Source organism: Scardinius erythrophthalmus, assembly GCF_964197995.2.
Source record: "Scardinius erythrophthalmus genome assembly, chromosome: 4".
In the NCBI taxonomy this organism is placed as follows: Eukaryota; Metazoa; Chordata; class Actinopteri; order Cypriniformes; family Leuciscidae; genus Scardinius; species Scardinius erythrophthalmus.
In genome coordinates, this window is record NC_138224.1 from 6,793,331 (window position 1) to 6,811,670 (window position 18,340).

The following is an 18,340-nucleotide window of genomic DNA, read 5'->3' on the forward strand; positions in this document are numbered from 1 at the left end:
TACGCCTTTTTTACCGAAGTTAATTTGGTTGGGTTTCTCCATCCCCAACGTCCCTGACGAGAGCGTTGCTCTCCTCGGCTGTGAACCGCTCCTGGCGCGCGCCTGGCAAATCCGCCGTTATAATAGGAATCCGCTTTAGAAAAAGCGCGTCTGCTCTTAAAGGGAATGTGAGATGACGCTCTGATTGGTTTATTTCACGTTACGCCCAAACCACACCTATGAATAATGAAGCTACTTCAGACCAACCCATTTTAGATTTGCGCCGGGCGCAAGAGTCATTTATCCCGCCGGGAAAATAGCAACAGCGCCAAGACCCGCCCACAAAGTTACTTGCGCTTTGCGCTTTGACACTTGCGTTTCAGATCGTTAAAATAGGGCCCAATAACACAATAACCATAACGCGTTGTTCATTATAAACGTGGGATTATTAATTATATTGAGAACATCGTACATAGAAAACATGCCGTAATGTACCTGAGTGTAAACTCAAAATTCATCGTGAAGCGTGCAAGCGATTTGCAAAGATTAATATAAATATTAATATAAAGGTTAATAAAACGTTACACTCACTTCAGTTCTTCTGGAGGTGCAGCAGGAACACGAATAGTTGGTACCGATCCTTTTTTCAGGAGCAGCTTCTTAGCAAATAACCAGCTTTTTACTGACCTCGTTTGTAAAGCAGTCTGGTGTGTGAAATGATTCGCGCAAACATGAAAGCATTGCTGTTGATCGTGGGGAATATTCCCTTCGAAAACAAAACTCAGCCACTGCGTCTTCAGTGGATCGGATTTAGGAACATCAAAATGACTGCTGTGTTCCTTATTACACCCAAGAACAGAACACCACAATCGCTTAGACGCCATTCTGCTCATAGACAGTGCTCCAGCGTATCAACAATGACCGCGCCGGTCCGCACGGACTATGATTGACAGCTCGCTCACGAGCGAGGGCGGGTCTGTGTTGAAACGCTGCTGTCAATCAACAATCGTGGGAGGGGCGTCCGACCGTGTGACGTCACAAAATCGAACGGCTTGATTTGAGATGGGGGAAAACATATAAGAAGATAAAAAAAAACACTGGATGGATTTTTATCAGTTTATGATGGTTGTGTACAGGCACTGCCAACACACACTTCAGTACAATCAACTTGTAAAAGTGCATGTACCATTATATGACCCCTTTAAGGCTTAAGGCTTGCATGCATTTCCCTGTCTTCACACAAGGCGGCGCTGCAGGTGGGCGGCCACGGCGAACGGCTGCATCAGTGCAGAGAGGTCATCCTCACCACCTTCAAGACGCTGCCCGTGCAGGTGGACGGCGAACCGTGTCGCCTCACGCCCTCGACCCTGCACATATCACTGAGGAACCAGGCCAACATGGTGCAGAAGAGCAAGAGACGCACATCTGTGCCGCTGCTCAATGAGTGAGTCACAAAATAATCTGCACTCAAATGTACTACTTAATCCGCTCATGCATCAGTGCACAATACATACGCATTTTGACAAATGCAGATGTGCAAGATGTAAAAGTTTTTGAAAAAACTTTTTGTGAGTGTGTTTTGATCGCATATTATGGAACTTTTTTTGGTGTTTTACAATGTGATAATGGACAACCTGAACTAACCTAGTCCTGTTATTACAAGGTCAAATATTTAGAGACTGACTTTGACACAGTCATTTTATGGTTTTCTTGATACAAAACAACAGTGACAAGAGCAAGATTGCGTCTACTGACAAGCCAATAAAAATGCAAAGTGAAATTGCGTATTGATCAACGCGACCTGACGCTAAAACTTAAAACTACTTACCTCAAGCTCCATTTGCTAAATTGGCATGCAAAGTTGGCCTCTGTTCCCCTAGCCATAACCACATCCATATTCTCCTCTTTCGATTCCTCCTCTTTTTTTCAGCGCACATAAAAACCACAATTGCCAAAAAGTGTGATTCATCTTTCTCTCTTTGTTTACCACTAGCGCATGCTGATGACGTTTTATTCATCTATACTAACTTGCGTCGTAGCCTACGATTCAAAAGGTGTCATAATCATACAGTCTACATACATGTCGTACAGTGTGATCAGTAATCCGAAATCTCAGTCAGTAGCAGGCATAACACCAGCTCATGTGTGCTTGACTGATGAATGTTCTAGTAACAGCACTAATGCACTGCTCTTCTAGAACCTCTCTCATGGTCTGTTTGCTGCTCTGCAGTGCCTCAGTGTGTTTTTCTTTCTTTTTCTTTCCTTGTCTCCATCTTTCTCTCTCCTCCTTAATTACTGGTCGCCCTTCATGCGTTTGTCCCTCTCCGCCTCCATCTCCATCTCTCTCTCTCTCTCTCTCTTGTGCTGACTGGCTTGGCTGTGCTGCCTGTGTTCCTGTGTGGCTGCGCTGACTCAGCATTCAGAAAGTGTGCGCAGCCGACCTGCGCCGCCTCTCTGCTCCCCCCGACTCCTTCTCTGTGTAAGTATGGTATACACAGCCGTGTCGCACACCTCGGCCTGCTGACAGAGCGGGTGTGTGTGTGTGTGTTTTGTGTTTTCCGCCCAGCTTACAGTGTATTTAGGTGTTGTTCTGTTGCTGTGCATCTTAAAGTCAACATGAAATCATCAAATCGACCCTGTTTACTGTCTTAATACATGTTTCTGGTCTTATTGCACACAAGCAGAGTCCAAAAACAGTGTTTGTTTTAGTAACCTCTCAACATAATTTCATAGCTTGCTCTGCTGTTTTAGTTGACATGTTCTAGGCCGTTCGATAAATAATGCATTTTAAGCACTTTATCTTTCTAAGCTATTGCAGGTGGTTTTTACAATCATTTATTGCCTGCAGGAATGAAAAAAACAAAAACGTTTTGTGACAAACTTGTGACAATAATTATGCATAATTATTCCTATATATATAAGTTCAGTACTGTCAAAACAATTAATTCAACCATCAAAATAGATTTTAATATTGCCATACAGCACCACAAAATGTCCTAATAAATACAAATAATTAAAAATAAATAGTCATACTAGAATTTAAATGTCAATTTTGTTGAAAACTATTTTATAATTATTAAATAATAAGAAAATAATTTATAATAAATCAATATTCATACTAAAATGTACATGTTATGCTTGTAACAATAATGTTTATATATACTGTGCATATATATATATATATTTTTTTTTATAACACCATTTTTTACTACATGTACTGCAAATGTGGACAAATAATTATTTAGCTAAAAATAATTATTATTTAAATAGCTAAATGCTTTATAAAATATTGCAGATAGTATTTACAAAATTGAATGATGGTTAGGGTTATAGGAGGTTACATAAATAATAGTAAATAATGATTCATTTGTATATGTCAAGGGTCAATCATGTTGACTTGTATAAGGATGACAGGTTTGGTCTAAACAGACCAAACGGCCCCAGAAACATTTTTATGGCTACAGTCTTTTCTGATCTTCACTTGTCCTTTTGTGAAACTCATTTTCACGTTTCCTTTTAGCTCCTCATCATCTGGGATTAATACTTTGTTTTCATAGTTTTCCATTATGATTCAGTCCTTTCATGTAGAACATTATCAGCAAGCAGAAGATAAAACCAAGAAAATGTCTGTTCCACCTCCACCTCTGTTGGTTAATATCTCATATGAATGCTTTTATGTGGGATCGGTTCTCATTTCCCATCGTCTGCACATCACAGCTCTCATGCAGTCCCTGACCGTCTGCGACTGCGCGTGAACCGTATCATCCTGCAGGAATACGAGAGCATGCAGTTCGACAAGGAGCGTCTGCGTGACATCTGTAAGTTAAGCACAACCTTTCCCACAATACAGTTCACATATAGTGCTGTTGTAGGAAGGGTGAATATGTGACTGTATGCCAACTCAGTGTGTGTGTGTGTGTGTGTGTGTTTGCTTGTTCAGCTACTCCTGTTGGCATCGTGGTGGTGAGAGGAGACTGTGACCTTGAAACCTGTCGACTGTACATTGACAGGCTTCAGGAGGTGAGCACTTCCCATGCTGCCCGTTTCAGTCCGATTTCACTGAGGAATAAATTAATACGATTACGTTTTTCTTTTTTGCTGGGACGTAAAACTGAATGTTGTTTCTGGTCCTGTGGTTTGTTGTAATTTCATTTGCATCATTTAATCTTAAACCATGCATTTCGTAATTACAAATTTTGGTCTGTTGTTGACAGGATTTGCATCAAGCGCCCTCTTCTGGTCACAGAGTGCACTACCAGGTAAACGCCTCGACAGGGTTGGACAAAATTCAGGCAAATTCTGACTCGTTGCACCTTGTGGGATTCTTGTCTGTATTTACTGTTGTCTTTTACTGCATGTCACTGTTGTTTCCTGTGTTTCGTTTTAATCCATTGCCATGCAACGTGCTAAAAATGACAATAAAGTTGATTTTGGATATATAAATTCAGTCCTGTCAAAACTGGAAAATACAGGGTGGGCCATTTATATGGATACACCGTAATAACATGGGAATGGTTGGTGATATTAAAGTCCTGTTTGTGGCACATTAGTATATGTGAGGGGGCAAACTCCTCAAGATGGGTGGTGACCATGACATATACTAATGTGCCACAAAAAGGACTTTAATATCACCAACCATTCCCATGTTATTATGGTGTATCCATATAAATGGCCCACCCTGTAGATTTATTAAGATAATAATAGATGATAGATATTACCATACAGCATTGGTTCCCAACCTGGGGGGGTGCCAGAGTTCACAGGGGGGGCGCGGGAGCGGATATGCTTTGAGGTGAATAAAGATGCATAAATGTTCCACTAATAATTTTATATAAAAATATTTTTTTAAAGTTTTAAAAAAATCTTATGGTTACAATGCCGATTTCAATTACAATTGAACCACAACATTGCCCAACATCAAATGGCAAACATAATGCAATGCAGGGGGGGTTGTCACGGATTGTTCAATATGTACATTCGGGGGTGGGGGTGGGGGGGGGTCAAGGAAAAAGGTTGGGAACCATTGCCATACAGCTCCACAAAATGAATTTAAAAAGAATTCACTTTGTAATGATAACTTAATAATAATAATAAAAATAAATAATCACATTACAACATAATTATTATTTTAAGTCATAATTAATTTGTAATGATAATGTATTATAAATAAATATTTTAAAAAATTATATTCAAATTTGAATTTAAATATATTAATTTTGTAATAACTTAAAAATATTCACATTAGAATTTAAATCTATTAACTGCAGTGATAACAATAAAAGAAATATCTTAAATTAGAATTTAAATCTATTAATTTTGTAATGATAACTTAATAAAATATTCACATCATAGTTTAAATCTATTAACTTTGTAATTTTAACTTAATGAAAAGAAATATTAAAAAGAAATATTCACATCAGAATTTAAATCTATTAATTTTGTAATGATAACAATAAAATAAATATTCATAAATCTTTAGAATTTAAATCTATTAATTTTGTAATGATAAAAATATTCACATCAGTGTTTAAATCTATTAACTTTGTAGTGATAAAATAAATATCAAAAATACATATTCACATTAACATTGGAATCTATTAATTATGTAATAGATTGATTTTGAAGTGGAGCATAGTGGGAAATGAAGTAGTCTTCAACTGTGGTTAGTAAAATAAAAGTTATTTTATTAAATCTAGTGATATATAAATAAATGATACCTCAAAATACACCATGTTTTGTGTGTATGAGTGAATCATACTGAAATTCATGATGTTATTGAAATGTATATGTATACCGATACTTTAAAACTACACCTACACTAGTTTTCTGAATTGAATTGCATTTTAATTCAAATTCAGGAATTGAATTATAAGCAGCATCTTGTCAAACTGCGTCACACAGAACACTTGTGATGTTTTTCGTGTCTGTTCTCAGGATGAGAGCACAGGTTTGTCATGGCCGAGCTCAGCACACAGACTTTCATCAAACTGGAGCTTCCTAGACTGTGAGTCTCCACATCTGATCTGTGTTTTTATTGTCTATACTGTCTATAAGAAGAGACATACCTTTGCAAGTAAAGTCAGTTTAAGGGTGTGTTCACACTTCATGTTCGGTTCTCTTGGCTATTTTAGGCTGCTTTCACACTTGGTTTGATTGCTTGGTCCGAACCAGAGTTGGATTGCTCCCCCTCCCCCTCCCCCTCAGAAAACATTGTTTTTGATGTTCAGTAAGATCCGTCGCCAAATATACATAATAAAAGCTTCTTCTTTTTTATCTTTAGGTTCGGTGTTAAAAAGGACTAGAGCAATCGCACCAGAGTTCATTTTAATGGAACTAAACCTGCCAAGTGTGAACACACCCTAACTGTTAAATGCTAGCTGAATAAAATCACATCTGGCACCAGCATTTGAACTTTATCGCCTCCTGTCTGGAGTACTGAGTTTTATAACCTCCACAGTAACACAGGAATGTGTTGTGATTTGTGTACTTCAATAAAGTATGTAATAATCATCACTTCACTGTACATTATGTTTCCAGCTACATCAGCCGACCGCTTTTATCGCATAGACAAGGCTCAGGTATGATGATACAGTGCACATAATAATATGTATAGAAAATGAAAAAGATATTGGAAGCTGCATAATGTGCACTTGTAATGTGTGTACGTACAGGAGCATCTTCACTTTGTGACTGAAATATGCCAGGATGAGGTTTTCATCCTGGACCATGAGGCCCCAGCGGTGAGCCAGGTTCGAGCTCCTGGAATGCCCGATGTGGTGGTGGAACCCAGTTCCAGGTGTGAATCATCAATTCCTTATTTTTCCGTACTTTCCTTTCGGTTTTAAACCTCACTGCTCTGTGCAATTGCATGAACAAAGCTTACATTTGATTTTTTTGCTCTTGTTTCCTTATTGCAGTGTTCCCCTGACCTCAGATGAACAAGGTACAGTACAAACACAAGTATTTCTCTGAAGTGGTAGAGAGACAGGAAGCATTTAGAAATTATGTTTAACTCAGGGAGGTTTTCCTGTCAGAAGTCATGGGATATGTGATTGTTACCCATGTTACACAGATACATGATTGTTACTGACAAAATCTCAATGTTTTTTTAGCTCTATTGTCAGCTGCTGTTAAAGGAGACCTGTCTGCGGTGAGTTTTTATTTTATTTCAATCATTCTTTTTTTTTGAAACTGAAAGTGAAAGAGTTTTCTAGAAGTGGTTATCCCTCATGACTCATCAGGGTGGTGCACAACAACACATGATGCAGTGTAACTTGCGCAACCAGTAAAACTTCTGCGAAAACCAGTGTTTATTTGTATGATTCAAAACCATGCTCTCTCATATGCTCTTGACTCATGACCTGACCCATGTTTAACAGATGCCGGGCTCCTGCGGCAGCGGGGTCAGTCTGTTGGTTCGGGACTCTATGGGCTGCACCGCTCTACACTTAGCCGCCCATCACGGTCACACGGAAGTTGTGAGTTTCATTCTAGAGCACGGTGAGTGTTGGAACGAGCACCTTGACACGCACCCTCCTGTGTTTGTGTGCTCAGGGTTCAAAGTTTTTGTTACATGCTCAACTGGGAGGGAAGGGAGTTTTTTCCCCGTCGAGATGCCATCACATGTCTAAGAGAACCAAAACCAAAGCCAGTTAGGAGTAAATATCCATTTCTTAATAAATAATGGGCACAAAAGGTATCTGGACACTTAATTGATGAAAAGTGACTTTTTTTTTCTTCTATTTTTTAAAGAAAGAAAGTACAGGCACACTTTTAAAACAAAAACCTTTAAATGTCAAGTGACATTTTTAAATATGACCTAAATGTCAAGATAGTTTTTGGAAAATAAAATAACATTTTAAATATGTATTAAATGTTGCAATAGCTTTTGGGGCATCAGAAATTTTTTTAATAAGTAAATACTAATTTATTTTCTATTATATCCATATATATATATATATATATATATATATATATATATATATATATATATATATAAGGATGCACCTAAATGAAAATTCTGGGCCCAAAACCGAAACTGAAACCGAAAATAACACTGCACCAATAATTTTATTATTTTTAGATTTTAGAAATTTATTTTTTTACTTTTATTTAACACAAACTTTTGACAGAAAATAGGGCTATATTAGAATAATATTAAATATCAATATATTAATATCAGTGTATTATTAGCGGAACACTGAGCAGTCGCTTTGAAGTTGTGCATTTTCGGAATCGGAGCTGCTTGTAAGTTACAAAACATGGTGTGCCAGAGTGAAACCCGATCACTGAATGCGGAGGGGCGGCATATTTTCGGCTTATTTTTTCTGGCTTTTTTCTCTTTCAGCCATAAACTGAAAATGCTGATAATTTTTCGGCGGCTGAAATTTAGATGCATCCCATATATATATATATATATATATATATTATATATACCTATCACAAGGCTGGGCAAAGTCAGGACTAGATATGGCAGGGCAGGACACATGGGGTGCATACGATGACGGTCAAGCACAGGACTGCAAACACAAGGAGAATAAATAGGGAGAGCATGTGCTCACACCACACATAAAAAGAAGAGCACATGGCCAGATATCACACGATGACGCGAACACGCAGCCAATGAGAACTCAAAAGCCACATGTTCACACAAAACGTAACATGAAACCACGCAAACCGCGTTCTTCATAGAACACGGCAACACAAGAACGCTCAGCAAATGAAAACATAAACCAGGCACTCTACAAAACAAAACCGAGAGAAGAGTGCACAGAAAGTGAATTAACACTCAACGTATAAGAAACTAGGATAGGCTCCTCCAGCCCTATATATTCACTGTACATATAAATATATATATATAAATATATTTAAAATCTCTTCTCACATGCAGTCTCTGTTTCTTTCAGGGTCAAAGCTGATGTTGGATTTAACTGAGAGAGACACGTACGTAGTTGTGGTTTGATCTATTTATTTGCGTGATAGAACCGGTCATTTCCTGTAAACAGGCATTTCATTTGTCCTAACTTCTGTTTTTTCCAGAGGCGACACCGCATTGCACAAAGCAGCATCCCAGCAGCACCGTGAGGTATGCAGACGTCTGCTGGAGGCTGGGGCTTCCCTTAGCAAAACAAACTTCCTGGTGAGAATCTCCTCGTTTCCTCTTCGTTCCTCTAGATTGTGGAAGAGTAGCACTAGTGTGTACTAGTTTATAAACACAACTATTTCCCTTTTAGGGAAAAACTCCCAAGGATTGTGCCCTGGATACCGGGAACTTGGAGTTGGCGTCCCTCATGGAGAGCCAGCCGGTAGATGAGCCCGTGGCACACGAGGATCTGGAGACGGCTGTATGAACGGGCTCACGCGCTTAGTGTTAGGAAGAAATGTACCCACAGAAAGTGGCTGTCGGCACTCCTCCACGCGCCTGCTCACACTCGAACGAGAGAGCTTGAGGGGGGGAAAGAGAAAGAGAGGTGTATCCAGAGCGCCCCGGGCTAAGAAAGTCCTCGGCGAACAGGAAAATGTCTAGCTGTTGTTTTTCCACTGATGTCACTGTGGGGTTTTTTTAACTGTAGGCTCTGACCTAGCATTTATTTATTGCTCTTATTTATTATAACTATTTATTCAAAGATGGATTGGGTTTTGCTTCGTCAAGAGTTAGGCTTAGAGACACAAAAGACGTTTAAACATGCTTTCGTGCATCATGTTGTGTGCCAAAGACACACAGACAGGTTTTGCTCCTGAAGAGACTCGTCATTGGTTCAGAGTTTGTTTGGAAGAGGATCTTCTTCCAGGGAATTTTCACAGCGGACAAAACAGCTTGCAGAGGTTTTAAACTGGAACCCAGTGGTTGATGATCGGAAATCTACATAAAGTCAGACTTTACACAATCTGTTTCCTCCTCATCTGTTTGTGTGCCGTTACAGTGGCGTGATTGTGAAATTATCTTATGACAACGAGAAAACATCTGAGCCATTTTCAATGCAATATGAATGGATGACATTTGTGCATTTATCTATTTAATATTACATTACATTAATGTTTCAAGACAAGCAAAGGAACCGGATGCGTTTTTTCCAGTGATGGCAGCAGATTTTTGGCTCCATTATAAAGGTTGCGTTTGACGACACTGGCCTGCGAGAAGAATGACTAAACCAAATGAACGCAAGAAAGACACTGACGAGAGTTGTGTGGTATTTCGAACACTTCTGTAACATTACTTAGTCCTGTACCATGTCAAATCACTCACGACGGGAAATGCATGAAAACGGCTGCCTGTAGGATCACGCTGAGCCTCTGTGAGATCCATTTCCATACGAGTGATCTGCTGTGTCATCTTGTATTATCAGTTGAGATTTTAACACATTATTGTGCATGGAATTTTGTTACCTCTCTGGATGTTTCTACCCCTCAGTGATTATGTAATGAAATGGCATTACTCCTTTTTTAATTTTTAAGTTATCTAAAAATTGTTCAGTGGTTGTATTTTGCTTTTTTAAAATCTTTTAAAAGATGGGACTACTTGAATGTTTTAGTTTTTTCTAATTTCTAAATATCTATTTTAGGTGTGTATGAGGCCACGGGGTGAGTAGACATGGTGGAGATGTGAAATGTTGCGCAATCAAAATTGGGAATTTTTCCTCATTAAAGGGCAGTCGGATGGAAAGCACCAGTGTTTTGTGTGTTTTATGGAAAAGTCATTGATGTACCTGATGTTAAAGAAACTACTGTAAAAAATAAATAACATGCATTGTCTGCACTCTTGACTCAACTGATCCCAAGTATGAACATTTATCTTTCTCCCCCTTTATTGCCCTAAATGCTGTAATACAGTATGTGCAAACTTAAAATAACCATTCATTCTCATTTACCATTTCAAGGGACTGTTTAAGGTCTCTTTTTAATGGATAGATCACCCAAAAATGAAAGTTTGTTCAAAGTTGACTTGACAACACACACAAAAGTGCTTAGCAGGGCCATGTTCACGATGCCCATTCCATGCAATGAAAGCATATAAAAATTTAGCCTTAGCCAATGAATTATGCACTATATTTCTAGTATTCAAAACTGAGAAAGTTAATATAAAGAGCTAATATAATATAAAGCATGAAAAACGAACATAAAGCATGTAATTTTGTAGTCTAAGCTGTATGATTAATAGTTATATGATCGAAATCAATGAATCATTTGGTTTGAATGAAACTTGTTGATTCATTGTTTGTGTATAAACGTGTGTGAGTCACTACGTAATGACGCACACACGCAGTCAGTTTGGCTCCGCCCACCTCGTATAAATGCTGAACTTTTTTCAATCCTCTGAAGCTTATCACAGCACAGGCTGAATACAACGAGTCATGTAAGTGTTTTAACTTTCACTATATTTATTCACATAGAGAAAACTTTAATAGTGACTGTCTCAGATTTTTGTCCTGTTTTTCTTAAAGATGATTAAGTACATTTGGTTCACACTTCCGTGACTTCAGTCCGGTTAGCTTAGATGTAACGTAGAAATATGTCGAGACTGCTCAAAACATTTTGACATGAGTGATATTTAGATCTAAACTTATGGAAATGCCGGAAGTAAAAGGGAAACAAACGTTAAATGGAGTTAATGCATAGACAGTATATAAACGAGTTGATGGAGAAGCTTGACGAACATGCCCAGACACATTCACTCTATTTACACAGCGACCGTGAGTTCACTAATGAACCAAATCTACCTTAAATGTCATTTTCATGAATTAAACTTTTCATTTGATTGTAAAATTAAATGTAAGTTAAAGGAATATTCACGGTAAAATACGCTTAAGCTCTAGACACCCATTGCAAGTGCATTAATGCATGTTTTAGTTCGTTTTTACAAACAGTTAATGTTAAAGATAAATTAGAATACTACAACTAACTTAGCTCTTATGTTCAATTTAATTTCAACTTAACCTCATATGGTTAATTTAAGCTTCTGGTTGTTCATCTAAGAATTTGAGCGGAATTTAAACTTTTAAAAATATAGGATATATTGTTACGGTTGGATTTTAAAAATGTTAAAAGTTAAATTAAGCCCCTGATTTGTAAGTTAAAGGTTTGCTCAGTCATGTTTCCTCATGGAAAGTTTTACAGATAAATAAATGAATAGGAATTTGAAAAATGATGTATATCCACATGAGCTGATGACTCTATTCATACCTGAAGCCTATAAAAATCAGTTTTATAGTACTTAATGTGGTGTGTTACACAATTATTAATGCTGTTCAGTAAATGAAGGTTATACTGAGTGCACCACCTATAAAGATTAGGTTGCACTCAACTTCCTGATCCAAGTGTTTTGATGAAGTTTTGCTAACTGACCAGGGCCCAGGAGCACAGCAATGGTGATGTCCAGATTCCTGCGGAGGACAGTCTGGAGTTCAGACTCCTTAAGTCGTACGCCCGCAAGAGACGACCCATGGACACCAGTCTGCAGCAGGACATCCCAGAGAGAGAGCCGTCTGAAAAAAACGACAAAGCAAAGAGAATGCGCAAAAAGAAGAAATTGAGATTTTCTTTCTTTACAAAATGTATTAAACCCAAGACAGATGATGCACCTGAACTACAGCAAGCAGTGCTAGGTGAGAGGGAAGTATAATATTGACCTTCATATGTGTGTGTTTAAAAAAAAAAAAAAAAAAAAAAAAAAAAATTCTCTATAAAGTGAGATTTTGGAGATTCGAGCGTATGATGTGCTATCCTCTCTTCTTTCAGATTCAGATGGTGGGAAAGTGGATGAGATGGAAAACATTGTCAGTGAATTGACAGAGATATCAGATTCTGTGCATTTCACTCCAAGTGATCTAGAAACAGATAGTGATGGTGAGTTCAAGCTCATTCTTCTCTTTTGATTTCTGTATCTGATTGAAGTTTTAGCGGTCACCGAGTTGCTTAATTCAGAGAAGATTGCAAACTGAACTTCTCATTCCTGAATCTGTTCTCTCAGCTGATGTTGTGCAAAGGCTGGTGGAGATCCTCAGAGTACATGGCGATGAGCTGGATGCAAAGGTCAGTGGAATGATGTAATTAAATTAGATGTTGCACCTGACCACCAGGTGTCTCTGCAAACACAGTTACCTGCATTTTAATGTTGTCCATTGTGCCTATTTTATAATACATCATGTTTTTCTATACCTTTATTTACATAACAGTTGATTCCAAAAGTCTACAAACAACATTAATAATCAGAGGTGGACAGTAACAAAGTACATTTACTTGAGTACTGTACTTAAGTACACTTTTTGAGTATCTGTACTTTACTTGAGTATTATTTTTTCTGGAAACTTTTTACTTTAATTTCACTACATTTGAAAGACAAATATAGTACTTTTTACTCCACTACAGTTCTGTCAGGTCCTTGAGTAGAAAGTAGTAATGTCAGTCAGGGGATGATTTTGGTCGCAGGGGTTGCATTTTTGCAGGGGTTGCATTTTGGCTGAAATGAAAGTCGAATTGACGTCAGAAACCAACTGATGTTAGTTTCTGACGTCCACACGATTTTCGTTTTCAACCACAATACAACGCCTGTCCAACGTTGGAGATTAATATCAGTCTGGCGTTGTATTCTGACATCAACCTGATTTTCATTTTCAATGTTGGGGTTGGACTTCTAAATGCGAATTCTGTCATTGTTTTGGAGCACACTAGCTTATAGATAACAGTAAGGCTAACATATTCATACTAAAAGCCAAACAACTTTAAATAGGGCTCTATTTGAGGGAACAGCCATTTGGGGGTCCGAAAACATTGTGGATGTTATTGAGTGCACTTATTCAATCTCACATTCAATCCCACTACTGGAACTGTGTTCTAGAAATAAATGTGATATTGATATGAGGGTAGGCATAGATTCAGAGGCATAAGGTACTGTAAGTATTACACAACAATGCAACAATAATAAAACAATGCATTGAAATTTACTTTTGATACTCAAGGACTTTTAAAAACGAGTACTTCTGTACTTTTACTTAAGTAAAAATCGGTCTTTACAACTTTTACTTGTAACGGAGTAATATTTGACCAGTAGTATCTGTACTTTCATTCAAGTAAGGAAGTTGTGTACCTTGTCCACCTCTGTTAATAATAAAAATTGTAATTCATGTCAATGTTTCAAGTTAACTTTTTACTGTGCTGTTGATATACTTTGTAATGGGGAAAATTGAATTAAACTGCACAATAGAGGTCTTTTTACTATCTGTAAAATACTTTGACATTTGAACAATCATTATATAAAAAATATATATGTCACATCAGCAAAAAAGTGTAAAATCAATGGAGCGTATCTGTTAGTTGCAAAGCTTAATCATTAAACATCATTTTGATATTACAAAAAAAGATGGTGAGTTTGTCAACTGTTAAAGACAAACTGATTTTAACAATATCACTATTTTGCCTCAAAATTTCAATGGCAGGCCTTGTCTGGCTAACCAAATGTTATTTTTCTTGATTAGTTAGGTTAACCTCATTTTAATATTTATTTACATTTATTATTTATTAACAGCTTCAGTTGCTCTTTGTCCGTTATTGTCAATGTTTGTGGTGGTTGTTTTTCTGAGATTGCGACTGATGCACATAGATCCTGCTTTATCATTCCTGCTGCAACCAACACTGTGAAAAAAATATAGATAGATAAAAATAACATACTAAATGTAAACATCTCTTCTGTTTTATCTCTGAACCTCTGCTGCAGATTAAGAAAGACAAGGTCTTGTATGAAACGCTGCAGTCCTCTTTCAAGTATGGCTTCTTCAAGAAAGTGATGGATGCTTTCTGTAGAAGTGTCACCTCAGAACTGCCAACAGAACAGGAAGACCAGAAAGTTGACGTGGCTCTGATTTGTGAAGCCACCAGTCAGCTCTGTGGCGTCAACTACCATCCGATGAATCGTGTGCTGGGCTTCGGTGCCACGTATCTACAGGAAAATTACTCCAAGTGGATTAGCAGAAACATGCATGTAGGCAATGTAAGTATCTCAATGACATCTGGCCTAATAACACATGCAAAAACAGGATGAATCTTTAGTCACGGTGCCATTTTCCCTCTCACAGGGAGAAGTTGGAGATGAATCCAACGAGGAAGTACAGTGAGCTGATCTGAGATGTTCTCCTCACATTACAGACATCTTTCTCAGGGGCACAGTCACTTTATACACGAGAAAAAGGAGATTTTCTAGTGTACCAGCAGGGATCCAGTACTTTTTCTTCACTAGGTCCTCCGAACAACTGAGGCCAAAAAAGAGGAAATGGTTTATAGAGCCGAATATAAATGTGTGAACACCAAACATCACTAAGAGTGCGATGGATACCGTCTTAAAACATTACATGAACTTTATGCTTTGAAAATCAGGATGATACATCATTACTGATTGTAGCATTATTATAATAATATCAGTACATTACTTAGCTGTACTAGTAAACTTTTTTATTTATTTAATGAGACGCTCAAATCTTTTTGTTAAAACGGTTCTAAAATGAAATTTATCAGGTATTTTAGCGTCTAGTATGAAACTGTCTTTAAGAGGATAGGAAAAATGTTTTGCCAAAATAATTGTATTTTGTTCAATGTTATATTAAACAACTTTGACAATCTCTCAGTCATTTTGTCTGTTTTCTTTACTACACTAGATGACATTTTAAAAATATGTGGAACAACTTTTATAAATAATAGGCCTATCTTTCCAGGAGTCTCTGAGATGATATCTGCATATCTATGTGCGTCTGCATACTTTTAGCCATATACATATGAAAGGTTATTGATTAACCTCTTGATTTGAATGTTATATTTTTTAAATTAAATATAGTTTGTATTAAAGTGTTAGTAATTTTGTTGTTTTTGTCATTTTTATGTACATTACATTTAGTGCATGTAATAGTGCATCAAGTCAAACTAAATAAAAACGAGCAATGTTTTCTTGGAAACTACAGCTGAAGTAAAGTAGGTTTAAGTTTTATTTTAGCTAAAGTTGATTTATTTATAGTTTATTTGATCATAACGAATTTTATGGTTTTAGTTAACTATAATCTTGCTTCTAGTAAACTGATTTGATCTACTTACTGTGGGTGTCTGCGCGAGTGCGCGCGCACGCATCTTGCGCGCAGCTCAGGTGACACATGAGACGCGCTCCGTGCACCTGTCTTACCTGCTTGAGCACCAGTCCTCTGTCTTGGAGAACCTCGGCGAAATTCTCTCGAAGCCCGAGAAATGTCTCATCGCAAACCTCCAAGAACCGGCTTTTTAGATCTACAGGTGTTTCTGTGTTTCCTATGGCATGATGATGCATCACAGTAGGAAGTACTCGCCACCGCGCCACTGCGTCGTCGGGACGCCTCTAGTTGTGCCTCAGCTGAACCGATTACCGACCTTTCGGGTGGAAGAAGGTAACCCGATGGAGAAGAATTCACCGAAAGCCAAATCCAGAATGCGTAACGCGAAGGTGAAGGCGGTGAAGAGAGCTCCGTCTCCCCAAAGACCACGCGTCTCTCCAAAACCCGTTCAAAGCGGCGCGCTACCGAAGGTGGCGGAGAACGGTGGAGCCGGACAGCGGTCTCGAAAGAGGGGCTTCAAACCCCCAGATGTGAGGACGATATTCGACCCACGCGTAAAAGTGGAGAGAGGAGAAGGACACTCGTTTTGTGAGGACGCGACGCACGCTTGGTGCGATGTGTGTTGCAGGTATATCTTTCAAGGTGGCTTGATGTGCACAGGTGAGAACTTTATATTAGACTTCAACCGATTTGACCATTATATGTATACAGAGAGGTAGTCAATGTCAAACAATGTTTTTTTAGCATATTAGTCTAGACAAGGTCAATTCATTACTATTGTAGGCTACTGTTGATCCAAGGGGAATGACTGTGTCTGTAGTTAATGTATTGTAAGTTACTTTTGGATAAAAGTGGCAGCTAAATGGAATTATATTATAGGCCTAATATTTCATAAATCATAAACTCATAACTGCATGTTCTTGACCTTCCTCACATACCACACACTCATCTACAGGCATGTGGACGGACTGGTTTGGGTTTATAAATTCACCGAGTTGCACCTTCGGCACCCACATTTAGTTTACGGTACATGTCACAAATATGTCTACTAATCATACATGACAATGCGGAAGTCAGGCCTGTACATGTACTCATAATTCATTTGATCAAATCTAAGGCTCAAGTTATAGGCACACTGAACATTTGCACCTGGAATGGTCACTGGCAGTGGCGAATGACATTTTCATCCCTGAATGAAAGCCTTGCATTGTTTTCAATAGTGAAAATATTTCTAAAAATCATATGCAAAGCATTATCTGCTTCTACCCACAACCGAATTTGTATTGTAAATTTTGTAATCTCATAAGAAAGTATGATCATAGAGATGGCTAGCAGTGAATTGCAAGTGTATTTTTGATTAAAATGACCTAAATGTCCCCCAATTCATTCTCCTTAATATGGCTCTCTGTGTCACTTGTCTGAGCTGCAGTTGTGCAGAGGTTGTCCATTCACAAGTGTTAACTCAAATGGAACAACTGGACAAAGGTAACTTTCACTGAGTCTTCTTGCTGCTTGGCTTGAGTGACCAGGTAATTGAGAGAGAGAGCTCTGGCTCGGCTGATTAGGTTGAAAGCCTGTTTTTTCGAGCTGCCATCCAATTTTCACTCTGCCCTCTCATGTCAACTAGCCTTTCATTTTGATATTAGAACATTTTAAGCGGCCACTTACAGATCCTGTAATATGTGGGCAGAGAAAGCGTTCACTAACTATGTATTATGTGAGAGCAGTATCTGTTTTGATGGTGCCTGCCATGTTTTGATGGTTGTTAGATTTGTTTAGGTTTGTGTAGTGTTTATGTGGGTGCACTGATGTGGTTCACTGACCAAGTTTACAGTAGAGTACATGAACATATGGAGAGTACATGGACATAACTTGTGTTTTTGCCACTTTTAATATAAAAATAATTAATTGAAATGGTCAAAATGACTTAATGAATCTTTAATTCGGCCGATTATCTGTTTCTAGAGTAGCATCTGTATTCTGTGGGATTTCATTCACCTCACTGCAAATAATAGTCTGTATGTAGTACAGTATACCCGAGCAAAAGATCAACAAAGATGCCTTTTTTTCCACCTTTGTGGGTTTCACAGCCTTTTTGGCCTTTCTAGCCCGACTGTATTGTGTCCTGCTATTTGACACCCACCTGTTCGCTCCCCTAATGTCCATCTGTCTGTTTGTGTAGCGGCAGTGACAGTGTGTCTAGAGAAGGCACACCGTCCTGTCACAGCATGGCTCACAATGGGCTCCCCCTCAACCAGCTGACAGGGGAACAACAACTGCACACACATTGGGGCAGG

The 18,340-nt window shown here is 38.2% G+C and overlaps 3 protein-coding genes across 12 annotated transcripts in view; all 3 read left to right on the top strand.

Annotated features, from left to right (window-relative positions):
• Positions 1-10,750, top strand: part of dgki (diacylglycerol kinase, iota) — a gene marked incomplete at its 5' end in the record, with an annotated part of 44,182 nt that extends 33,432 nt beyond the window's left edge. For 6 of the 9 annotated variants that reach the window (XM_081364215.1, XM_081364214.1, XM_081364216.1 and 3 more), the window contains 13 exons: positions 1,224-1,423; positions 3,697-3,797; positions 3,920-3,999; positions 4,194-4,238; positions 5,914-5,983; positions 6,517-6,557; positions 6,651-6,775; positions 6,897-6,922; positions 7,092-7,129; positions 7,359-7,479; positions 8,886-8,922; positions 9,019-9,118; positions 9,213-10,750. In XM_081364215.1, the coding sequence (XP_081220341.1) occupies positions 1,224-1,423; positions 3,697-3,797; positions 3,920-3,999; positions 4,194-4,238; positions 5,914-5,983; positions 6,517-6,557; positions 6,651-6,775; positions 6,897-6,922; positions 7,092-7,129; positions 7,359-7,479; positions 8,886-8,922; positions 9,019-9,118; positions 9,213-9,329 (1,101 nt within the window). In that variant the 3' untranslated portion in view covers positions 9,330-10,750. Of the gene's footprint in view, positions 1-1,223; positions 1,424-2,395; positions 2,459-3,696; positions 3,798-3,919; positions 4,000-4,193; positions 4,239-5,913; positions 5,984-6,516; positions 6,558-6,650; positions 6,776-6,896; positions 6,923-7,091; positions 7,130-7,358; positions 7,480-8,885; positions 8,923-9,018; positions 9,119-9,212 lie in introns of all 9 variants that reach the window. The other 3 variants (XM_081364210.1, XM_081364211.1, XM_081364209.1) reach the window with 1 other exon arrangement.
• Positions 10,751-11,229: 479 nt separating this feature from the next.
• Positions 11,230-15,591, top strand: LOC308689122 (apoptosis facilitator Bcl-2-like protein 14). 2 transcript variants are annotated; one of them, XM_081362686.1, is made up of 6 exons: positions 11,230-11,332; positions 12,325-12,581; positions 12,715-12,822; positions 12,947-13,008; positions 14,690-14,962; positions 15,048-15,591. In XM_081362686.1, coding segments are annotated over exons 1-6 (741 nt in total). In that variant the 5' UTR covers positions 11,230-11,330; the 3' UTR covers positions 15,087-15,591. The 2 variants fall into 2 exon arrangements, with proteins under 2 accessions (XP_081218812.1, XP_081218813.1); XM_081362687.1 differs by having other exon boundaries at positions 12,721-12,822; positions 15,048-15,587.
• A 475-nt stretch (positions 15,592-16,066) lies between these two features.
• Positions 16,067-18,340, top strand: part of rassf3 (Ras association domain family member 3) — a 35,298-nt gene continuing 33,024 nt past the window's right edge. Inside the window, exon 1 of the mRNA XM_081364208.1 lies at positions 16,067-16,703. Within this exon, the coding sequence (XP_081220334.1) occupies positions 16,268-16,703 (436 nt within the window). The 5' untranslated portion in view covers positions 16,067-16,267. The remainder of the gene's footprint in view (positions 16,704-18,340) is intronic.